The following is a 21,772-nucleotide window of genomic DNA, read 5'->3' as shown; positions in this document are numbered from 1 at the left end:
AGGAGCATGGGTTAGATGGGTGACGGGGCGGAGGAGCATGGGTTAGATGGGTGACGGGGCGGAGGAGCATGGGTTAGATGGGTGACGGGGCGGAGGAGCATGGGTTAGATGGGTGACGGGGCGGAGGAGCATGGGTTAGATGGGTGACGGGGCGGAGGAGCATGGGTTAGATGTGTGACGGGGCGGAGGAGCATGGGTTAGATGGGTGACGGGGCGGAGGAGCATGGGTTAGATGGGTGACGGGGCGGAGGAGCATGGGTTAGATGGGTGACGGGGCGGAGGAGCATGGATTAGATGGGTGATAACCTGCGTTTAGTATGTTCCATTTTTCTCATTAAAGGTTAAAAATTCCACCTCCACAGAGAAGCTGCTAAAGGACCATGTGGCGTTGACGTGGTAAGATCAATCTTCCCTTAATGCCTTGTCCACAGCAGGTTTTGGCCTCTTACAGGCCTGTGCAGGTGACCAGCATTTCCAGACAGTACATTCAAAGACACAATCACTCGCCCACCATGAAATACCCCTGTGATTTCCCTATTCGTCCTAATAGTACTGTGATGTCACTAAGGGTCCTATTCATTAACATCCACTGGCCCCATGTAAAACTATGAGCAGCTGTCCTGCGCCCCCTAATGCCCACACTTGGTAACGGCAGCAGTGTACGCTGCAGGGGGCAGTGTTACTGCGCAGGCATGCACTTATTTCGCGCATGCACCCAGCAGGGCCAGGGGAAGTAGAGCGCTCTGAATGGATCCCTTCTTACACTCCGGATCTTCTTCCAGTGTGAGGGTTGTAGGGCTCAGCAGGACAACACCATCTGACTGACGTAAGCTCTCCTTGTCAAGCTCCAAAAATATTGAACTGAAATTTTGAATGTGTCCGTTACATAAAACACGCGGACCCCCCCCTAGATGAATAGGCTCCTAATCGTCTTGCCAGCAACCTGTGATTTCACTGGTCACCTGGCCATTAATTGCGTCATTGTGCAGCTTCCTGGCACTGTGTAACACACTACACGTTTCCCTGGAGATCAGATACTATTAGTAGACAATGGCGCCGTTACCAGTAGTGATGAGACGGTAGCTGGGCTAAGTGTAGTGCATGGGAAACATGGCCCTGCGAGCCTGCACCTGCTCATTCCCTGTTTAGGCCCGTATTCAATTTGAGCTGAGCCGCGATACTTTTTCGCCTCCCGGACTTTTTGCCTACATCACGTGTTTTGCAAGCGGAATAGTATCACGTGCGTGCCCGCTTTACCCCGTATTCAATTTGAAAGTAAGCGATAACGGGACCCGACAAAACTTAAACAAGCGGAAAGTCCTGTCAGATTTGGGGAAATCAGCCTGACACCCCCCAAAAGATGCTCTGATATGGGGGTTAGCTATGGTACCCCCATATTTGGCTTGCTGAAGGCTCAATAGCTGCTAAAAAGCTTTTTTGTGTACGTGGTGCAGAATAGTATTCTGGAGGTTTTTTTGCAGAAAATAACTTATCCCAGCAAATTTGGGGTACATGAAAATGGGGGTCAGCATATTTTAAAGTTGCTAAAGTGAGGTTCAAAAAATCGTGAATAATCCACCTGCCTCAAGCCCCTGCAATGGAAAAAAAAACACCTGGGGCATACTTGGGGACCCCCCCAGAGTCAAGTTCACTAGTTTTTAACTTTGTCCCCCAACATTTCTTTTTCACCGCCAAATTCAAATATTTTGTTTTGGGTGTTAAGTCTTTTAAAAAAAAAAATTTTTGACAGTTAGGTAAACTGGGGGACTGTCTGAAGGCTGCAGGGGGTTCCCGTAACGTTGCACCCCAAAACCCCAATTCTGCACTTTTTTATCCGACTGCTATTCATAGGTGAAACTCTTTCGCCTATTACATTGCATTGACTTTCCGCTTAGGTGAAATGTCTTCCAAATTGAATACGAAGTCAAATCAGAACAGGCGAAAATTACGTCATCGGCGAAAAGTTTTTCGACAAAAACACGCGAAAATGGCTTTTCGCTCCAAATTGAATACGGGCCTTAGTGTCAGGTGTTTGTAATAGCGTGTAACACTTGTGTAAAATGCCGCTATGTTCTTACAGGAAGGTGTCGGTCTTTGATTACATATGTTTTAAGTTATCACTGAGATTAAGGGATGTGTGTGGCCTTTTTTGAAGGTTAGAGGGCTGCCTACTGTGGCCTCTGAAGTGTATCAGGTTGTCTATTATTGGTGTTGAGGAAGGCGGGGCCTCCTAACTAGCAATCTGGTTGGCTGCTCTGTATGATGAAGAATAGGCGAATGTTCTCATAGGGAGCCGCTATCACAGACAGTTGGTCATTATGACCACACTGACGGGAAAGTATTAACCCCTCTGAGTGAAGCGCTGCGTGATTACCTCTCACACCCATTTAACCTCTTTATGACCGTGGAGTCATTGGCACCGAGCTTGCTGTGTATTAGTTACGCTAATGTCACTATGCCATCAGTGGGGGAAATTCGGGCTGTGTAGCCATTCCCGATGGTGTCAGTGATAGCTGCTGCACATAGCTGCCATAACCAGCCCAACCGTAATCAGTAGGGAGTAACGCCAGACAGTTGTACATCTATGGAATGCCTTCGGGAGGCGGTAGAAACATTTTAAAAATTCTGTTTTTAATTTCCAACCCGACGGGTCTTCTTTAAAGGTATTTTTGATCTATAATTTGCTCCTGGTTTTTTTTTTTTTTTTTTTTTTTCTATGGTCGGTAAATTCTACATTCTATGCAACTTTCCTCCCTAGTGCCTCACAGGATTTTGGAGAACCTGGTAATAACATGGGGGAGCAAAACATCAGTTGCAAAGACCCAGAAGAAAGCATGTATGTACATGTATCTGTGCTAGTGTCTTGCGTGATAACTTACTTTCATTGCAAATGTTGAGAGCTTGTATCTATTATAAGTGGTATATGTGAAAGTAGACTACTTTAATATATACATATAATCATTCTTTATCCTGCTGTTCTGTAAAATTTAGTGATCTTTAAATTGCATTTTTCATTCTGTTTCCCAATTTAAAGTGGAAGCATCCATCTTCCTTTTCTTTTCATCCATCTGGGGGATGCCATTACCTCGGTTATGTATAGTGAGCTGTGGAATTGGGCACTAAGTAATTAAACTTGGCTCCCACCCCTATATAACCCCTCCCCTTCCACTAGAACCTCAGTCTGTTTTTAGTGCCTTAGAGTAAGGCCCTGGATAGGTCCTAGCTTTTTTAGTTGGGTTTCATTTCTATATTTTCCTTTTTTGGTTTGGGTCCTTAGTCCCTGGCAACAGGCGACGGGCACTAGCAGAGTGGGAGTTAGGTAGGAGTAGAGGGTTTGTGTGAACCCTGTATCCCACTCTATAGACTGCCTTTGGGAGAGTCACCAAACTACTCTCTCCATACCAGACACAAAAGGTAAGCTTGATACAGCAACAAGGTCTTTACATGGGAAAATGTATTACTGTTTCCCGGCACGCTGCTTTAGAAGACTGTCCGGGCATGTTACTACTCACGTGGCAGTGCGGCGCCAGTCCCCCGAGGTCCACTGGACTGAGAGAGATTACAGAACAAGAGAATGCTGCTGGCTTTTTGGGAGAGGGCGGCTCGATCGTCACGCTCCCATGACATGGTGCCGATGATGTCATCACTAAGCCGCTGTACACAAGTGCTGTGGAGCTCCGGAGGGAGACGATGGCGCGCTAGGGAAAGCCTATGATGACGTCAGACATCCCGAATGAAGCAGGAAGCCGATGGCGTGCCAGTCACACCCCCATGCTAGTTAAGTGACAGCAGGCACACGGGGCTTCATAGTCCACGCCCCAAACACTATTTTGGCGTGTGTTTGAGCGCTGCTGGATTCCCATATCTAAAGCTGGGTACACACACACAGATTTTCTGTCCAGCCATCCAACTAGTTGATTGGTTGGAATGAAAATCTGGTAATGTATGGGAGTAACTGATGATCAGCAATTTGCTCCTAAATGCCAGAAAACAGATGAAAATGGTCGTTCAGGCAAGTTTGAACAAATTGTTTAGATGAAACAATTAACAAACAGTTTTTGTCCATTTTCCGTCGTTTGGGATCAAATTGCTGATTGTCTTTTGCTTTCATACGTTACCAGATTTTCATTCCAACCAATCAACTAGTTGGATGATTAGACAGAAAATCTTTGTGTGTACCCAGTGACTCACTGCAAAATACAGGAGGATGACTGTCTCTTATCAGATAAGCAGTTCAACTAGGATTATTTCTTTTGGTAGTTGATGTATGGTGGTCTTATATCATTGTTATATTTGTGGAAGCAACTTTACTGCACTATTTCTTTAGGAATTTAAGCAGCAACATACATTGTTTTGTACTGAAGATACTTTGTTTGCCTTCGATTCTTGTGCAAATGAATGTGGAATTCCAGGAGTCCGGTTCTTATTTTTATGCATTTAAACAGATAGGTCATTTAGAGTCTTATTAAGCCCTCTCACTTGTGCTGTCATTTCAGAAGCAGTGGCGGTTGTTCCCGGGTAAACCCCCACCACGCAGAACCCCCCCCCCCCCTGTGTTTTTTTTTTTTTTTTTTTCTTTTCAAACAGTGCTACACTTTTTCCAGAGGAATTTAGGTAGCTATCTGTATTGGTTAGAGTTGTCTTTCAAGGTATGGAGAAGCCAGACAAGAGTTCCAAAAAACAGGAATCAGTCACTGTGTATACTTGTACAAAATGTGATGAAAAGTTGCCAAAAGGTTTTGCAGGCCCAGTGTCGCTCTGTGCTGGTTGTTCACAGAGAAATTCATAACCGGGAAGTTCAGGTGAACAGTCGGTGATGCCTCATTGGGCCAGGTCTATGGCTGAGGCCATAGGTGAATTACGTCACTCTCAGGTAAAATGTTACCCTGTGCTCAAACTCCTAGTTTGTCTGATCCCTTGGTAGAACCCAGATGGGCCCAGGATATGGGACGTTGTCTCGCTGAGATGGCAACACCCCTAATTAAAATGGTAATGTCAGCAGGGGCCACAATCACTAGGAGACGTTCAGGCCTGTCCTCAGTGGATTTTCCTGGAGATGAGGCTTCAGCCTCCTCTTCTCAGGAAGAAGGGGAATTGGATTATGACTGGGAAGACTCCTCAAAATGGGAGGATGACACCCATTCTGATTCAGGGGTGTCTATGCTGGTAGATACGGTCCGGGAGACTTTGCATCTACAGGAAACAGCTATTCCAGTGACAAGTTCAGTTTGTTTCTTTAAACGTTTGGGAAAACAGATACATGTTTCTTCTGAGTTTTCACATTGTGGAGAAATATTAAAAGAAGCCTGGTTAAAACCTGATTCCAAATTTCATATTCCGAAGAAATTTTAAGTATGTTTATGTTTATCCTTTTTCGGAAGAGGATTCCAAGCTTTGGGAAATTCCACCCACTAGGTTGGTCAGGAATACTGTTATCCCCACGACACAGTCTAACACCTAAGGATCCTATGGATAGGAAGAATGAGGCTGTACTTAAGTCTATATTCACTGTCAGGAATCTCGCTGCGGCCTGATCTGGTCAGCGCCTGGGTGATAAAGGCGATCAATTCCAGGATGGCCCAGATGATTGGTTTCAATCAGAGGATTTGTCTGAAGCTAGTTCTTCAGCTGATCAAATGTCGGAGGCTCTGACCTATATAGGTTAATAGACACTATTCAGGTACAGTCTCGTATTTCTGCTTTGGCCATTTCTGCCTGATTTTCTCTGGCTTAAATCATGGAAGGCTAACAGAGTCCAAGCATGCTTTAGACGGCACTGCCTTTTGAAAGAGGTTCTCTGGTTTGGTCCAGAATTCATTAAATTATTTCTCTGGTTACAGGAGGCAAAAGTCCTTACCTTCCTGTATCAACGCCAAAACCAAAATCTCCTAGGTTTCGTTCCCTTTCGGACCCAAGGCAGGGGAAGCTTTCAGGCCTTCCGCGGTATGCTTAGGGGTCCCCATAGAGGTGTCTTTAGGGGGTGTGGTGTCACCCGTCACCTTGCTGCGAAGTCAGCAGGTCAATCCACACGACTGTCACGGTACTGGGACCCGACCTCTGGTGGGAGGCCGCTTACTCAGATTCCTGGAAACTTGGATTCAATCCAACCCAGATTTTTGGATAAGTGGACTGGTAACCAGGGATTACATTTTAGATTTGGAGGGTCCTGTTCCAGAAAGATTCTTTTCCACTCCTCTCCCTGCAGATGGTTGCAGAAAAGCAGCTCTCATACAGGCAATTTTAGTGGCGCTCTCCGATCCAAAGTAATTATTCCGGTTCCATTACCACAGCAAGGCCTGGGGTTTTACAGTAGTCTTTTCTTGGTAGACAAAACAGACGGGTCGTTTCGTCCCATTCTCAACCTCCAGAGGGTTAAATCCTTATCTCCATTTGGAAAAATTCAAGATGGAGTCCGTAAGGTCAGTCATTTATTCCATGTGGGATGGAGAATTTCTGGCCTCCATGGAACAAATTACTATATAGAGGGGTCATCAACATGCGGTTTGCAGTTGGGCAACGGCATTTTCAGTTCCAGGCCCTGCCATTCGGTTTGTCCGTTACGCCGAGTCTTTACAAAGGTTGTGGCATACATGATCTCCCTACTCAAGGAGTGGGGGGGGGGGGGGTCAGTGTGTTGGCTTATCTGGATGATTTGTTGCCAAGGGCACTTTTAATAGCCCTATTGCAACAACATCTTCAGATTAATATAGGCATGCTCCAGAGATTCAGCTGGATCATCAATTTTCCCAAATCAAATTTAATTCCATCTCAGAGGATGGTATTTTTTGGTCATCTTTGACACTCAGTGTCAGGGTTTCTTCAGCAGACGAAGATTCAGGATCTTCAATCCAGAATAAGAATACGTTTACAGATGCCTCATATCTCCGTCCTCAGGGCTATGCAGTTACTGGGAAAAATGGTGGCTTAGTTCGAAGCCGTTCCTTTCAACAGATTCCATGCCCGACCACTACAAAAGCAATTGCTTTATCGATGGGTAAAATCAGACCCTCGATTAAACAGGCAGATGTTTTGTTATCTCTGCAGACAGTCAGACACTCCTATGGTGGCTGCAGGATGCAAATCAGAACAGGGGTTGCCAGTTGTCAGTAATAGATTGGATCATTATCACCACAGATGCCAGTCTAACAGGCTGGGGGGCGGTGGTTCTAGACAGGCACCTACCGGGTCTTTGCTCCATCCAAGAAGCTTCTCTTTCCATCAATATACTGGAATTAAGGGTGATTCGGTATGCATTGCTTCAGGCTCAGTCCCATCTAAGGGGCCTACCAGTGTGAATCCAATCAGACAATGCCACGGCAGTTGCTTATATAAACAAGCAGGATGGCACACACAGCTGGCGAGCAATGAGGGAGGTTTTTCACATCCTTCATTGGGCAGAAAGTTGGGTTCCAGCTATTTCGGCAGTTTACATTCCAGGGGTGGACATCTTTGAGACAGACTTCTTAAGTCGCCACAGTGTGCATCCAGGAATAGGAATTACACCAGGAAGTTTTTTTGCGGAATTAGTTTCCAGATGGGGGTCTCCAGACCTAGATCCCGGGATCCTCAGGCGTCCCTGGTGGATGCCATGGTAGCACCTTGGGTGTTCCAGCTGGGATACATCTTTTCTCCTCTAGTAATGTTACCAAGGGTACTTCAGCGCATTCGATCAGTGGCATGGCCGGTCATTCTGGTGGCTCCAGACTGGCCGTGCCGTCATTGGTACGCAGTTCTTCGGAACATGTTGTCAGACGCCTCTGTGTCCAGATCTGTTACTTCGGGGTCCATACAGTCACCCCGATTTACCTCACTTGGCTTTGACGGCATGGTTCTTGAATCCAACATCTTGAGGGCCGAAGGGTTTTCAGAATCTGCTGTAAAAATCATGATAAAGAGTCACTTCCCAGATTTATCATCTGGTATGGAAGATTAGATATTTCTTGGTGTGAACGACACAAGTTTAAACCTGAAGAGTTCCGCGTGTCTCGTCTTTTTTGTCCTTTCTGCAAAATTCCTCGAGCAGCAGGTTCTGACGCTCCCCCCCCCCCCCGCCCTACCCCTCTCTCTTAAATTGGCTTGCTTTGGTAGATCCCAGTGGTAGTGGCATCCACCAGATGGATGAAAAAGGAAATACTTTTTTTACTCACCGTAAAATCTCTTCCTTGGGGTCCATCTGGGGGATGCTGGGAACCCTCCCTTGTTTGGTTTCATACTAGTTACCTGTTGGTTTTCTGGTTTTCTCAGTTCTTCCGTGGGTCTTTCTCCAGCTTTGTTAAACATAGACTGACGTTCTGGTGGAAGGGGAGGGGTTATATAGGGAGTGGGAGCCAGTCTTAATTAATGCCCATTTCCACAGCTCACTAAACATAACCCAGAGGTAATGGCATCCCCCAGATGGACTCCAAGGAAGAGATTTTATGGTGAGCAGTGATCGCGGTGAGTGACAAAATATGTGGGTCCCAGGGACCCTCCACTTTAAAAAATTGGGTCCTACCTGACAATTTGGGTCCCATCTTGCACTAAATGCCCACTGTAATGGTGCCCCTTATGCAATGCCCACTGTAATGGTGCCTTAAGCAGTGCCCCCAGTAGTAATAATGCCCCCTGGTAATAATGCCCCTAAAAATAATGCCCCTTGAAGTGCCCCCAGTAGTAACGGCCCCTCTATTACCCCATATGATGCCCAAAGTAGTAAGGCCCCTGTAATGCCCCTATGATGCACCCTGTAGTGCCCCCATATGATGCCCCCAGTAGTAAGGCCCCCTGTAATGCCCCCAGTAGTAAGGCCCCCTGTAATGCCCCCAGTAGTAAGGCCCCTGTAATGCCCCCAGTAGTAAGGCCCCTGTAATGCCCCCAGTAGTGCCCTATATGATGCCCCCAGCAGTAAGGCCCCTGTGGTGCCCAATCACCCCCCCCCCCCCTCGCGCGCACACATACAAAAAATCCCACAAAATAATACAATACTTACCTTAAAAAGGCCAGAAGGGAGGAGACGGATACATGATATGTAAGGGGTCTGTTACAGAGATCTTATAAGGTCTTTGCATGTTCCACTGAATCAGAAAATAGTCTTGAATTGTAGAACATCCAGAGCCACGGACCTCGCCACATACTGTGTATTATATGCAGCAAATTACACATGGTGTCGTTTTGTAAATCGTGCTTTTCTAAGCATTTAAGAATATATAGAACTTGTAATAAAGCATTAGGCCCTAACAATTCACAATATGGCAATTTATGATGCATACAAGATATTGGTGATGGGAGTAGATAAGGGTTTTGGAGGAGAGTGGATAAGCAGTAGCTACGTTAGGATGTTCTGCGTTACATCTCTGTATATAGTGACTTGTAAATGGCCAGCTCTTCATACCCACTTACCCCATCTCTCATCATCGCCAATTTCCTCCAAAACCCTTCTCTACTTGTAATAGTTTTTGTTTTAGATCCAAACATGCTCGCATGCGGTTTCCCATTCTCCCGTGGGTAGATATGAGATGCCGGCTCTTGGGATCCCGGCTGTTAGAATCCTGACGCCGGAATCTTGTTGGTCGGTATACTAACCCTTCCCCTCTCCTTACCCTAACCCCCCCCCCTCTTTGGTGCCTAATCCTAACCTCTTCCCCCCCCCCCCCCCTCCCCGCCCCCAGTGTCTGAACCTAACCGCCCCCTTCCCGGTACCTAACCCTCCCCCTAGTGCCTAAACCTAACCCCCCGATACTTGCCTTCAGTATCCCAGCGGTCGGAATGCGGACGCCTGGCTACTGATTAGTGCCGGGATTTCAGGGCCGGTAATAGATGCGTCATCATCCAGACCGCTGGGATGCCGAACGCATACCCTACCATGTATGCAGTAATATATGTGAATATTTAAGATGTCGTTCCAGATTACCAGCAACTGTCCCCAGTTTGGATGAGAACAGCAATGTGTTGGGCGATAAATCGGACTGTCCCAGTGAGGAGGCCAGCGGTCGGTGCGTACATGTGCAACTGGGGGTTGGGTTATAAATAACTAAATTCTTATCTTTGAGAAAATTGCATTGGTGATGATACAATTAGTGGAGTCCTATATATGCATGCTCTGTATTGCATGAGCGATATTTAGCTATCACAGACTTCACTTAAAAAGTCATGCAAGGTGTCATTATACATTTAAAGACTCAACTAAAGACTTGCCTTGTGCACGCACATTGAAAGGTTAAAATGATCTCATTACTTGCAGACGGATTAATTGGAGAAAATCCTTTATACATGTCTTGTCTTAGCTTTGAGTGTGTCATTGTCAGATGCTAGATGTCTGTCTAGATTTGACCCCTCTTCCAATTATGCATTGTTATGAACACCTGTTCTTTGATGTCTAGGCCAGTATCGTCCTGTCCAGTCATTGCTACCGACCTCAAAGAGGAGAACCCGGCCAAGCCACAAGGGGTATGTGGACATTTCGCTTCTGTCTCTTATTCCATGTTTATGTTTCCGTAGCCTGTATAACAATACTATTTCTCCTTCATCCACTAGGGGACACTAGAGACTTCATGACAGTGGGGTATAGACGTGTGCTAAGTGGGAGCTGGCACTTTAAATTTAAAAAATGTGACTAGCTCCTCCCCCTCTGTACCCCCCTCCAAGCTCAGTCTTAGTTTGTGCCCAAGGGGAGCTGGTAGTGTTTTACACTTCTCCTAAGGGATTTGTTTTTAGTTTTATTAATAGCGCTGCTGCGCTGAAGTAATGAAGATTACAAATGAGGAGAGGACAGGCAGCGGCTGCCACTGCTGGTATGCATCATTGGAGCTGCCGGGTGTACCCACTCGCAACTACTCGCAGTTCGCCTGGGGTCACCGACCACTGTCTCTAAAAAGGGGGTTCCGCATGCCGCTGCGCGCATCAAGGTCCCCCACTAGTCAAGCCGGCAGCGGAGGCAACTATGCATTTCCCTGGCTACCTCACAGCGCGCTTCCATCTTCAAGTTAAGCGCCATAGCAGTGGGGGGCGGGTGAGGGACCTAGCCCCTTCCTCCTGCTCCTTCCCCCCAGCGGCCACAGCGCTTCTCTGAAGCGTGCTGGTGGCCATTACACGGAGGACACTGACTGCTGCAATGGGAAAAGCTGCTGCATGAAGACTGATAGCCTGACCTAAGCCTGTAAGTCATGGGTGGGGAACCTTTTTTTCTGCTGAGGGCCATTTTGATATATAATTATTTGCGGGCCTGTGCGATGTCAGGCGGCATTGTTGCATAGATTCTGGCTGCAGGGTGCCATTCTAGGCACCCTGCTAGCCAGATGAGGCTAGCAGAAAAATGCTCTGAGGGCCAGACCAAATAATTCCGGGAACCTGAGGTTCCCCCATCCCTGCTGTAAGTGAACAGTGGGGTTTAGGCTAGTCAGGAGAGTAGTAAAGGCAGAAAGTAACTACTTTCATTTTCAGTGGTTACTTGTTATCTTCCCGTGCCATAGCAACTGGACCCTGTCCTCAGGTCTCTAAAAAAAAAAAAAAAAAAGACAGTTACCCTCAATCCTCCAGTCGGAGGAGGAGGATATGCCAGCTTTAGAAGAGGACGAATATGCTCCAGATTCACCTGAAGAGCTCCAGGAGGAGCCTGAGCCTGTGTCCGAAGAGATAGAAGCGTTTATCTGCAATACCTGGTGGATTGCAGAAATTAAGGAAGAGGACAAGGGTCCTGCATGGCAGTCTTTCTTTTTAAAGAAACAAAGACAAGCTGATACTTTTCCAATTTCAGAACTGGATTCTCTTCTGATTTCAGCTTGGGAACAGCCGAATAAAAAATTTCAGATGTCCCGGCTTTTATCTTTTTATCCTTTTCTTGCAGGTAGCAAAAAATCTTGTGAGACTCCTTCTACGGTCGATGCTTCGGTCTCGCGTCTGTCTAAGAAGACTACGCTACTAGTTCCTGTAGCCACGTCTTTGAAGGAGACATCGGACCGGAGATTAGAGAATACTCTCAAGTCCTTGTATACAGCTGCAGGTGTGACTCTGCATCCTGCGATTGTAAGCTACTGGACTAACAAAGCTATTGAGCTTTGGGCAAGACAATTGGCTGACTGGATGAGAGACCATCTACCGGTAGAGGAACTTATTCCTTTAGCAGAGCATATAGGTGAAGCTGCGGCTTGCCTTGGAGAGGCGTCCAAAGACGTTTGCAATCTTGCCTCCAGAACTTCAGCTCTGGCGGTTTCAGCGCACAGAGCGCTTTGGCTTAAACAATGGCAGGCGGATGCAGAATCAAAGAAAGCTGTGGAAGCTCTTCCCTTCCCGGGAAAGGTCTTATTTGGAGCGGAACTAGATAAAGGATTTCTCAGGCTACTTGGGGGTAAATCTACTTCTCTTCAGTCTACGGCTCCGCCTCCTAGAAGATCTTACTCGGGACCCTCGTTTCGGTCCTTTCGTGCCCCGGGACGTTCCCGGGGTTGTTTCAGAGGAGGACCTACAACGTCCTGTGGTTCCAGAGGACGTGGCAGAACCGCAACAACATCTACTCAACAGGAGGTTAAGTTCACTGACAACCTAGTGCATGACGGCTTCCCTCTCACCTGGGGGACCTCAGAGTGGGAGCACGTCTTCGGGACTTCAGAGAAGTGTGGATGAAATCTTGTACGGACGCTTGGGTTCGAGACCTCCTCGCCCATGGATACAAGCTCGATTTTCAGTTTCAGCCTCCTCTCTCGGTTTTTCACCACCGTTTTGTCAGTTTCCTACGACGGGTGTCGTATTACAAGAGGCGATAGACAAACTCCTATCCGCGCGGGTTTTGATTCATGTTCCCAAGTGTCAGACCAGGCAGGGTTTCTACTCCAGTTTGTTTGTGGTTCCGAAGCCGGACGGCTCGGTCAGACCTATTCTGAACTTGAAGGATCTCAATCCCTACTTGAGGATATTAAAGTTCAAGATAGGAGTCCCTTCAGTCGGTTATTGCAGGACTGGAGGAAGCCGCATTCATGGTATCTCTAGATATCAAGGACGCCTACCTTCACATGCCTATCTGGCCACCTCATCAGCCGTTTCTGAGGTCCACCATTCGGAACTCCCATTTTCAGTTCCAGTCCTTACCCTTCGGCTTGTCATCAGCCCCCAGGGTATTCACGAAGGTCATGGCAGTGATGATGGGTCTCCTTCGGCAACAAGGGATCACGATTATCCCTACCTGGATGATCTCCTGCTGAAGGCTCACTCCAGAGAACAATTATTGTTGAACATCGCTGTGACTCACAAACTTCTCGTAAGTCACGGGTGGATCTTGAATTTCCCCAACTCTCATCTGCAACTGATGGACTCCGGTTTCTGGGAATGATCCTGGATACACTGTCAGCGGGTTTTCCTTCCTCAGGAAAAGGCAGACTCCATTCAGGAGATGGTAAGGACCGTTCTTCGACATCGTCCGGTATCAGTACATGTCTGCATTCGACTTCTGGAAAAGATGGTGGCGGCTTTCGAGGCGATTTCCTTACAGACAGGATCCCATGTTTTCATTCACCAACGCGTGAGATTATGTCCCAGAACTCTGATTTCCCTTCTCTGGTGGCTGAACTTGGCACACGTATTGGAGGGCAAGAGATTTGGAGTGTGGAATTGGACTATCCTTACCACGGACGCCAGTCTGAGAGGATGGGGGGCTGTGATTCAGGAACACCACTTCCAAGGCCACTGGACCTCACAGGAAGCGAGTCTGCCGATAAATATCTTGGAATTACGTGCAGTGTTCTACGCTCTTCAGCTAGCACGTCACCTGTTGCGGGGCCGAGCAGTCAGAAGTCAGTTGGACAACGCCACTGCAGTGATGTACATAAATCGATGGGGCGGCATTACCTCAGCCGACAGGATGTACACCCAGGGGAATGGGTGCTCCATCCTCAGGTGTTTCAACAACTTGTCCACCGGTGGGGTCTGACACAAGTCGACCTCATGGAGTCCAGACAAAATAATCAACTACCTCTGCACTGCTCTCGAATGAGAGACCCGAGGCAATGGCAGTGGACACACTGTCAACACCTTGGAGGTTCCAATTTATCTATCTGTTCCCACCTTTTCCCCTTCTCCCTCGGATTCTACAACGCATCAAAAGGGAGAGGTACAAGGTTCTCTTAGTGGCTCCGGATTTGCCTCGCAGAGCTTGGTATTCCAACCTACGTCATCTACTGATCGACGATCCATGGCTCCTACGTCTGAGAGACTATCTTTTATTACAGGGTCCTTTAGTCTATCCAGACTTAAAGTGGCTACATTTGACGGCGTGGTTGTTGAAAGGGCCATCCTACGTCGGAAAGGGATCCTATCCAGGGTAGTCCCTACTATGCTTGGAGCTCGGAAAGAAGTTACTTCAAAACACTACCACCGTATTTGGAAAGCTTACGTTTCATGGTGTGAACGGCGGGGGTCGTCTCCTATAGTTTTCAAACTGGCCAAGCTCCTACTATTTCTGCAAGCAGGTTTCTCAGCCGGTCTATGTCTGGGTTCCCTCAGAGTTCAAATTTCGGCTCTGTCTGTATTTTTCCAGAAGAAGCTGGCCTTAATTCCGGAGGTTCAGACCTCTTTACAGTGGGGGTTGTCTGTTTAGCTTCTTTGTTCCTCCTACGGCTCCATTGGATCTGGCTCTGGTCCTTTTCTTTTTACAGTCTTCTTGGTTCAAACCTCTGGAGGCTGTGGAGCTAAAATACCTTTCATGGAAGGTGGTACTTCTTGTGCTGGCCTCAGCCAGACGGGTGTCGGAACTTGGAGCTCTATCCTGCAGTCCTCCATTTTTCACTCGCATAGGGTGGAACTCCGTACGAGAATGGATTTCCTTCCCAAAGTGCTTTTTGCTTTCCATATCAAACAACCTCTTGTTGTAACGCTTCTTCCTCAAGATTCACCGGCTTCAAGATGTTGTTCGAGCTCTTCGGATCTATGTGGATAGAACTGCAGCTATACGTAAGACGAATGCTCGGTTTGTCTTGTATGACGCTGCCCGTCCTGGTTTGCCAGGCTCCAAGCAGATGCTTGCACATTGGATTCGTCTGACTATCAGTCAGGCATGTTCCTCAAGGGAGCCTCCGATCTCTCTTACAGCGCACTCCACTCGCTCAGTGAGTGCCTCGTGGGCGGCTGCTCGTGGGGTTTCCATGGAGTTACTGTGCCGAACGGCCACCTTGGTCGGGCCGGCATACTTTTTATTTTTTACAAATTTGCCACGTTTGCAGCCTCTGCAGTGCAGTATGGCCGTGCTGTTTTGCAGGGTTCTCTGTGCTCTCGCGTCTGTGATGGGAGCTCTGGGACGTCCTCACTGTCATGAAGTCTCCATTGTCCCCTAGTGGATGAAGGAGAAAACAGGATTTTGGTACTTTACCGATAAGTCCCTTTCTCCGATTCCATAGTGGACACTGGACGCCCACCCTGCGCTGTTTCTTCCTGCCATGGTTGTCATTATCTGTTATGACTGTTTTAAGGTTTTCTTTGTTTTACAGTTATTCCAATCATTCTACACTTCCATGTTGTGATTATTGTGTAATCGTTTCACCTACTCCTCTTCTGTTTGTTTTTTCCTGCTCCCCTTGGGCACAGTTTCCCAAGACTGAGTTTGGAGGGAGGTATAGAGGGGGAGGAGCTAGTCACATTTTTAAAATTTAAAGTGCCAGCTCCCACTTAGCACACGTCTATACCCCACTGTCATGAAGTCTCCAGTGTCCCCTATGGAATCTGAGAAAGGGATTTATCGGTAAGTACCAAAATCCTGTTGAAGAAGGGTGACAGATGATGGTGGGGGTTTAGCTGCAGCTATGCTGAGCAGCTCTTGGAACCCTGTATTCGATGCCTATAGACTATTTGGCGGGTGCAGAATCAGCCTGGTCCTGCACACAATGCATGGACAAGCAAGTTGCAGTTTTGCAGTGGTGCTCAACTTTGGTGATCCACAGTTATGTCTGCGCCAGCGTCAGGCCAAACCTGTCAAATGAAAAATGTAGTCCGCACATGCATACTATGCTTTGTGCTTACTATGGTCCCATCCTGTCTCACTGAGTGAATCTGCAGAACCCATGGTCTGAGTGGAGGTAACTCAATCACTTACAAGAAAGAAAAAACAAGACATGGCTGAGAAACTTAAAATATCAAGTGATGGACAGCTGTATTCCCTGTTGTGTACTATAATAAAAATCTAAAAACAGGGAGCGTGTCCCGTTCCCAAATAACAAGTTCCCAGTGCTTGACACGCTAGATAGTACAAATAGCTCAGAGGAGCTTCCTTCCTGGTATTGTTCTGCGTGCAGCTATCAGAATAATGTGTAAATATTATACTTAGTTATGATCATTTTATTCCTATCTAATGTCAATAAAAAAAATAAATCACCAAATCCTGTATATACTGAGAGAAAACAAAATGCAAAACTGTTTTGTATGTAATGTAATTTCCTTTTCTACTTCAGGGTCCATAGGGGGTCCACAGGGTTGACCTTGGGGTATAGGTTGGGAACCAAATCCGGGCACCACGCAGTTAAAGCTTTTAGCTCCCAGGATGCACTGGGTCCACTCTCCCTATAACCCCACCCCCAAGCCAGAGGCACCTCAGTTTAAGTTGGTGCCCGGCCGGAGTCGGGTCACCGTTAGCGCAGGGGGAGCTGATTAGCAGCCCCTAAGCTTATTTTATTTTTTTAGGGACAAAGTTTTTTCATGGACTTTGGACTCTTCAGAGCGGCAGCGTCGGACTGTCCATAGGACGTCTAAGCTGCCGCTCCGTCACCCCGCTGGCGCTGAGACGCCAGTACAGATCTGGGGATCTCAGCGGGACCCCAGAGTCTGTACTAGCCGGACTCTGCGGGCGCCCAGGACTGCTGCCGGATCCACGGGGAGCAGGTAAGGTCGCGGATCACCGCTTGCGGTGATCCGCGCATTTCAAATGCAGTCCTGTGCCTCCGGTCTCAGGGGACAGACCGGAGGCGCCGGCAGTGGCGGCGGGCCCCCCATACCCCGTGTGTCCACTAGACCACCAGGGACTTAACGATCGGTGCAGGGAGCCGGCGTCCCGGGGGTTAATAGCCGGCCAGGGGAGGCAGCCTTCCCTGTTACAGCGGCTCCTCCCCTCAGCTCAGCGCGCCTTTCAGTATCCATAGTCTGGCGTCGCTGAGCTGCTTCCTCCGCGGGCCACGCTTCCTCTGAGGTCTCCAGCGGCCATTTTATCTCTGTGGTGCAGCAGAAATCTCTCAGGATGGCAGTGAGTCCAGTCCCCCTGCGTACCTCACCATCAGGTCAGTGTACACAGCGCTGTAGCCTTCCCAGACACTGAATCTGGGCAGTTGAATGCAGTGTAATAGTGCAGTATATTATATGACATGTTTATGTATATATGTATATATCTGCATTGTATGTGACTTATGCTAGTGCTGACTGTACTTTATTCTCTCACCTGTCAGTGTATATCTATCCCTTTTCTTTATCTGCCCTAATACAGCTGTACTTAGGGTGGTACTGAGACCTCACATTTATATACTTGTTAATATTTGTGTGGTTTGTCACATACTGTTGTGTGCTGCACGTTGCCATATTTTAGATGGAACTGTGTGTTGCATACGCTGAAAATGGGTCCCTGCAGCTAATTTTTGGCATCAGTCAGGACCAGTATAGTGCTGCTTAATATTTCCGCCAAGATTGGTCAGATATGTCTGACCAGGAGATAGAGCGTTATACTGCACCCATTTTTACTATCCTGCAAGTCATGTGCTGCAGGTGTTAGTGCGGAGGATTTGACTCATAAAGGGTTCTGTATGTGGCGTCATCTGGTGCCGGCCTCTTTCACGACCCCCTTGGGCGGTTTGTTTTCTCGGGATCCTCTCAATTGCGGATCGCCGGGCGGGCCCCATTGTTGTACCTCACTTGGGGTTACTTCACCATACTGCCCTTTTCATCTCAGGGTATCTCGCAGCTTCTTGCACTCTTCCCCTGTGACACAGACTACCGCTCCCTGCAGGGGTTTTTCGCAGTATATGAATTCCCCCTGGTGCCACAATAGTCTGTCATTCCCCTTGCAGGGATTACCACAACAGCCACCCTGGGTGGATGTCGTTTTCTACGAAACTCTAATTGGCGTGGTTGACGCCCTGTGGTTACTTCCCAGTTGGCTCTGCCGTGAACTGGGTACTGTTCGGGGCTCTTTCCCTCTTACACGGGGGGAAGCCTATTTCAGGTATTATTATCCCTGCTTTAGGGCTGGTAGCAGGTCCATTCTGGTTAGAGGGAATGTTGACCTGCACCTGTATCATACACCCTCAGTATTGCGTGCCTTCGGGTTACCTGTTGCTGACTAGCGGGTGGATCGCATAGCGGGACTCTGGCTGTTGCCAGATAGGAGGTGTTACAACAGTGTTTGGCCTCCTGTCCCAAATTCCCTGAGGGTCATCACGAGCCCCTCCTGGGGGGGATGGGCGTGTTACTCGTCTGATTACAGACGTTACTACGCCTCCCATTCCTGCGTGGTCGGATTCTTCGGATCCGTAGGTGGTAACTCTGCCTGAAATCAGTATACTTGCTTTCAGGAGTTGTTACCCATCCTACCATGGCTATAGCATGGTTGGTTAATACTATTGCATATTGGGTTGATGCATTTGTAACGTTTTTTCCCCTCCAACACGTCGGGGGTTCAAATGTATTTGGTCGCTCATGTAATATATGCAGTTGTCATAGGTGGACATGCCTATATTGGATACCAGTCTCCTAACTTTCAGAGTTCCGGCTGCGACTGTATCCTCCGTAATACCCTATGGCTGCGCTCTGAGAATGCAGAGGTGCAGATACCATCTTTAGGGTTGATATTGTTTGGTCCTGACCTTGACAAGATTGTAAAAACATTGGCAGTATTACTAACGACAAGTTTACCGCTTTCAGCTATGCACACTACAAGGCCTCAGACTAAGTCTGTTAAGTCTTTTTTGTCCTCTGGGTCAGCCTAAAGGTCTGTTTCTTCGTAGACTGTCGGCATCTACAAGGGCCGACATATCCAGTACCGAGCAGGCCTGGACTGCCAGCCGATCCTGCTTCTGAACCTACGGATATCTCTTCAGTCTGACGGGACAGGCCTACAACTGGGAGATACCGATTTTCTCAGTTCGCCCGGTATTAGTGTCAAGTTGCCGCGGCTACGTGGGTAGGAGGGTACGCCCTCTTTACAAGGGCCTTACAGATCCAGAAAGCTATGCAGTTGTTGCGGTAAGCGGAGCTAATTGGGCCATCCCCACTATCTCAGTGAGGGACTGGTTGTTCTGTTTTCTTTCTGGTGCGGTGGCTGAATGGTCCTCTTTGGCCTGTTCTCTGTCTCAATTCCCTGAACCAGTTCCTAAAGCTACCTGGGCTCAGGAGGAAATCCCTATGCTCCATCATACGATGTTTGGAACCTGGGGACTTTAGGGTATCACTGGATATACAGGACGCGTGCCTACGGGTACTTACAGAGACCTTTCCTCAGCATGGGCTGAGGTTTGCTGTATCACAGCAACACTTACAATTTTTCGGGCTCTGCCTGTTGGGACTGTCCTCAGCCCCACAGGGGTTTACCAGCGTTTTGGATTTTCTGACAGTTCTTCTGTTCAGTATATCCCAATGCTCCTGTACCTGGACGGCCTCCTGCTCTTAGCGGGATCACCGGGGTACTTTACGGCCAGGTCAGGATGACTGTGGCTTCTTCAGGGTGCAGACGTTTAATCAACGGGGAAAAAGTCCTCCCTGCATCCCTCTCTGGGTATTCTTCATCTAGGATCCCTGCTGGATTCTCAGAATCTGAGAATTCTTCTGGCGTAAGACGGAATCTCCTCTCTTCCATTAGGAGTACATGGTTGTCTGCGCAGTCGACAGATGTCTTTACACTCTGGGATGCATGGTGGAATGGGCTCAGTTCCATTCCAGGCCTTTCCATAATTGGCTCATCTCCAGATGGAATGAGTTTTTTCTGTCGGATAACTGTTCAAACGATGATGCTCTCTCCGGAGGCAAGTCGGTCCCTGTCCGGGTGGCTATGGCCATCTCGTCCAGGGTTTTCTTTGCTAGGGACAGTGTCTGGACCGAATCCTTTTCAGTGCAGTTGGACGTCTGTCGATTCCACCCTGTCAATTAACTTACTCTGGCATAACTCTTGTTTCCCGGTGAACCTGAAAAGGTTCAGTCCGACAGGGTCAGGACAGTGGCTTCCTTTTTAGCAACACTGTTCGTTGGGTGGCAATGACAGGTATGTCACATATTCGGACATAGTCCGAGGGTCTCCTCCCGACCATCTCGGCAGCGTTCATTTCAGGAGCTCTCCATTGGGAAGCGGGAGTCCTCAGCCGTCACGACGTGCATCCCGGGGACTAGTCTCTTCCCCAAGAGAGGTTTCATCTCCTGGTGAGCAGGGGGGGCCCCCCTGAGGTGACCCTCATGGCCTTCTGACTTTATCACACTATGGTGTTACAGTTCAGCTCTGGGGATTCTGAAGCAAACTTCAGCGACTCTTTGTCGGTGAAGTGGTCCTTCCACTTTGTGTACCTGTGTTCTCCGGTCTCCCTTCTTCCTCGAGGTCTTTGGAAGTGTTTTCAATCGAGACGGAGATGCTTTCCTGCTGGTGGCTCCTGATTGCCCCAGATGTCAGGGGTACTTGGATCTTCGGAGTCTCTACATCGATACTCCATCCCTGATGCTTCACTGCCCGGACCTGTTGTCTCAGGGTCCTTGGTTTTGCCTTGGACCTGGGTCGTTTGTCTTTGACTGTGTCCTTACAGTGGTCTTACGGCTTCCCTGGCTTTGTCATCGTTGGAATGATTAGAGCACATGGATCAGCTTTTGCTGGGACCTACCACAAACTGTGGCAGCCATAAATCTTATGGTATTGTACCTGTCGATACAATCCTCCGGTGTCCAGGATTTCCAGATATTCTGGCATTCCTTCCGGCTGGCTTGGGTTTCACACTTGGCCTGGTCTTCCTGACAGTGCGGATCTCTACACTGTCAGTATGGTTAAGATATGGAATTGCTTCACTCTGGTATTCAAGTTCATCCTTTGGAGTGTTTTCTTGATTATGCCTCCATTTGTCCTCCATAGGGACTCCTTGGGAGTAAGTAGTGGTTCTTCGTTACCTCCGGGGACAGTCAATGGAACCGCTGGTTGTGATAGCCATTACATGGTCTATTGCTTAGGCTCTCTCTTTCTCTCAGGGTGTTTATATCAACCAGGAGAGTGTCTGAATTGGGAGCGTTCTCATGTGGCTCCCTCTTCTGGAGGGCATCATGTCAGGGTGGGAGTTGCTCTCGCCCTGTGTTTCTTCTTAGTGGTTTTCAGGTTCCATATTATTCTGGAACTTATGGTACGGCCATTCTGTCCCCAGTCCTCTCGGCTGGTGTGGCCTCATTGACTGTGGTCTGGCCTCTTTGGATTTATGTGATCCGTTCAGGTTCCTTACGGAAATCTGACTCCTTATTGGTGGTCTGAGATTTCTGGTTTTCACAGGAAAGGATGGCCGGCCTATAACCAAATGTTGACTTGGATGGCCTCGTAGGTCTTCCTCAGGGGCCTACCCATGGGTAGGCCTTCCTGTTGTTGATGCTTGTTTTTTCTCGGGCCATGTGACCCTCGTGTGCGGCTCGCTGTGGCGCCTCGGCTGTTTTGCCTTACTAGGTGGCCACGTGGTCTTCTGTCCACACCTTTTTAAGGTTCTAGGCATTGGTTTCCTTTGCCTCTCAGGATGCTTCCTTTTTGGCGACGGATTCTCCTCTCAGCACAGGAGCGTCCCCACCCTTGGTTGAACTGCTTTGGGACATCCCCAAGGTCAACCCT

The 21,772-nt window shown here is 48.2% G+C and overlaps 1 protein-coding gene across 2 annotated transcripts in view; it reads left to right on the top strand.

Moving 5' to 3' along the window:
* LOC148521401 (DNA topoisomerase I, mitochondrial-like) overlaps positions 1-21,772 on the top strand; it is a 136,071-nt gene that overhangs the window by 39,015 nt on the left and 75,284 nt on the right. Inside the window, exons 4-7 of one of the 2 annotated variants that reach the window (XM_088475217.1) lie at positions 341-396; positions 2,759-2,836; positions 9,885-9,971; positions 10,359-10,425. In XM_088475217.1, coding sequence (XP_088331343.1) covers positions 341-396; positions 2,759-2,836; positions 9,885-9,971; positions 10,359-10,425 — 288 coding nt within the window. The remainder of the gene's footprint in view (positions 1-340; positions 397-2,758; positions 2,837-9,884; positions 9,972-10,358; positions 10,426-21,772) is intronic. The other variant, XM_088475218.1, reaches the window with a different exon arrangement.

This window comes from Taudactylus pleione, unplaced genomic scaffold (genome assembly GCF_031769625.1).
Source record: "Taudactylus pleione unplaced genomic scaffold, aTauple2 ptg000168l, whole genome shotgun sequence".
Classification (NCBI taxonomy): domain Eukaryota; kingdom Metazoa; phylum Chordata; class Amphibia; order Anura; family Myobatrachidae; genus Taudactylus; species Taudactylus pleione.
This window is presented reverse-complemented; position numbering and strand designations above follow the sequence as displayed.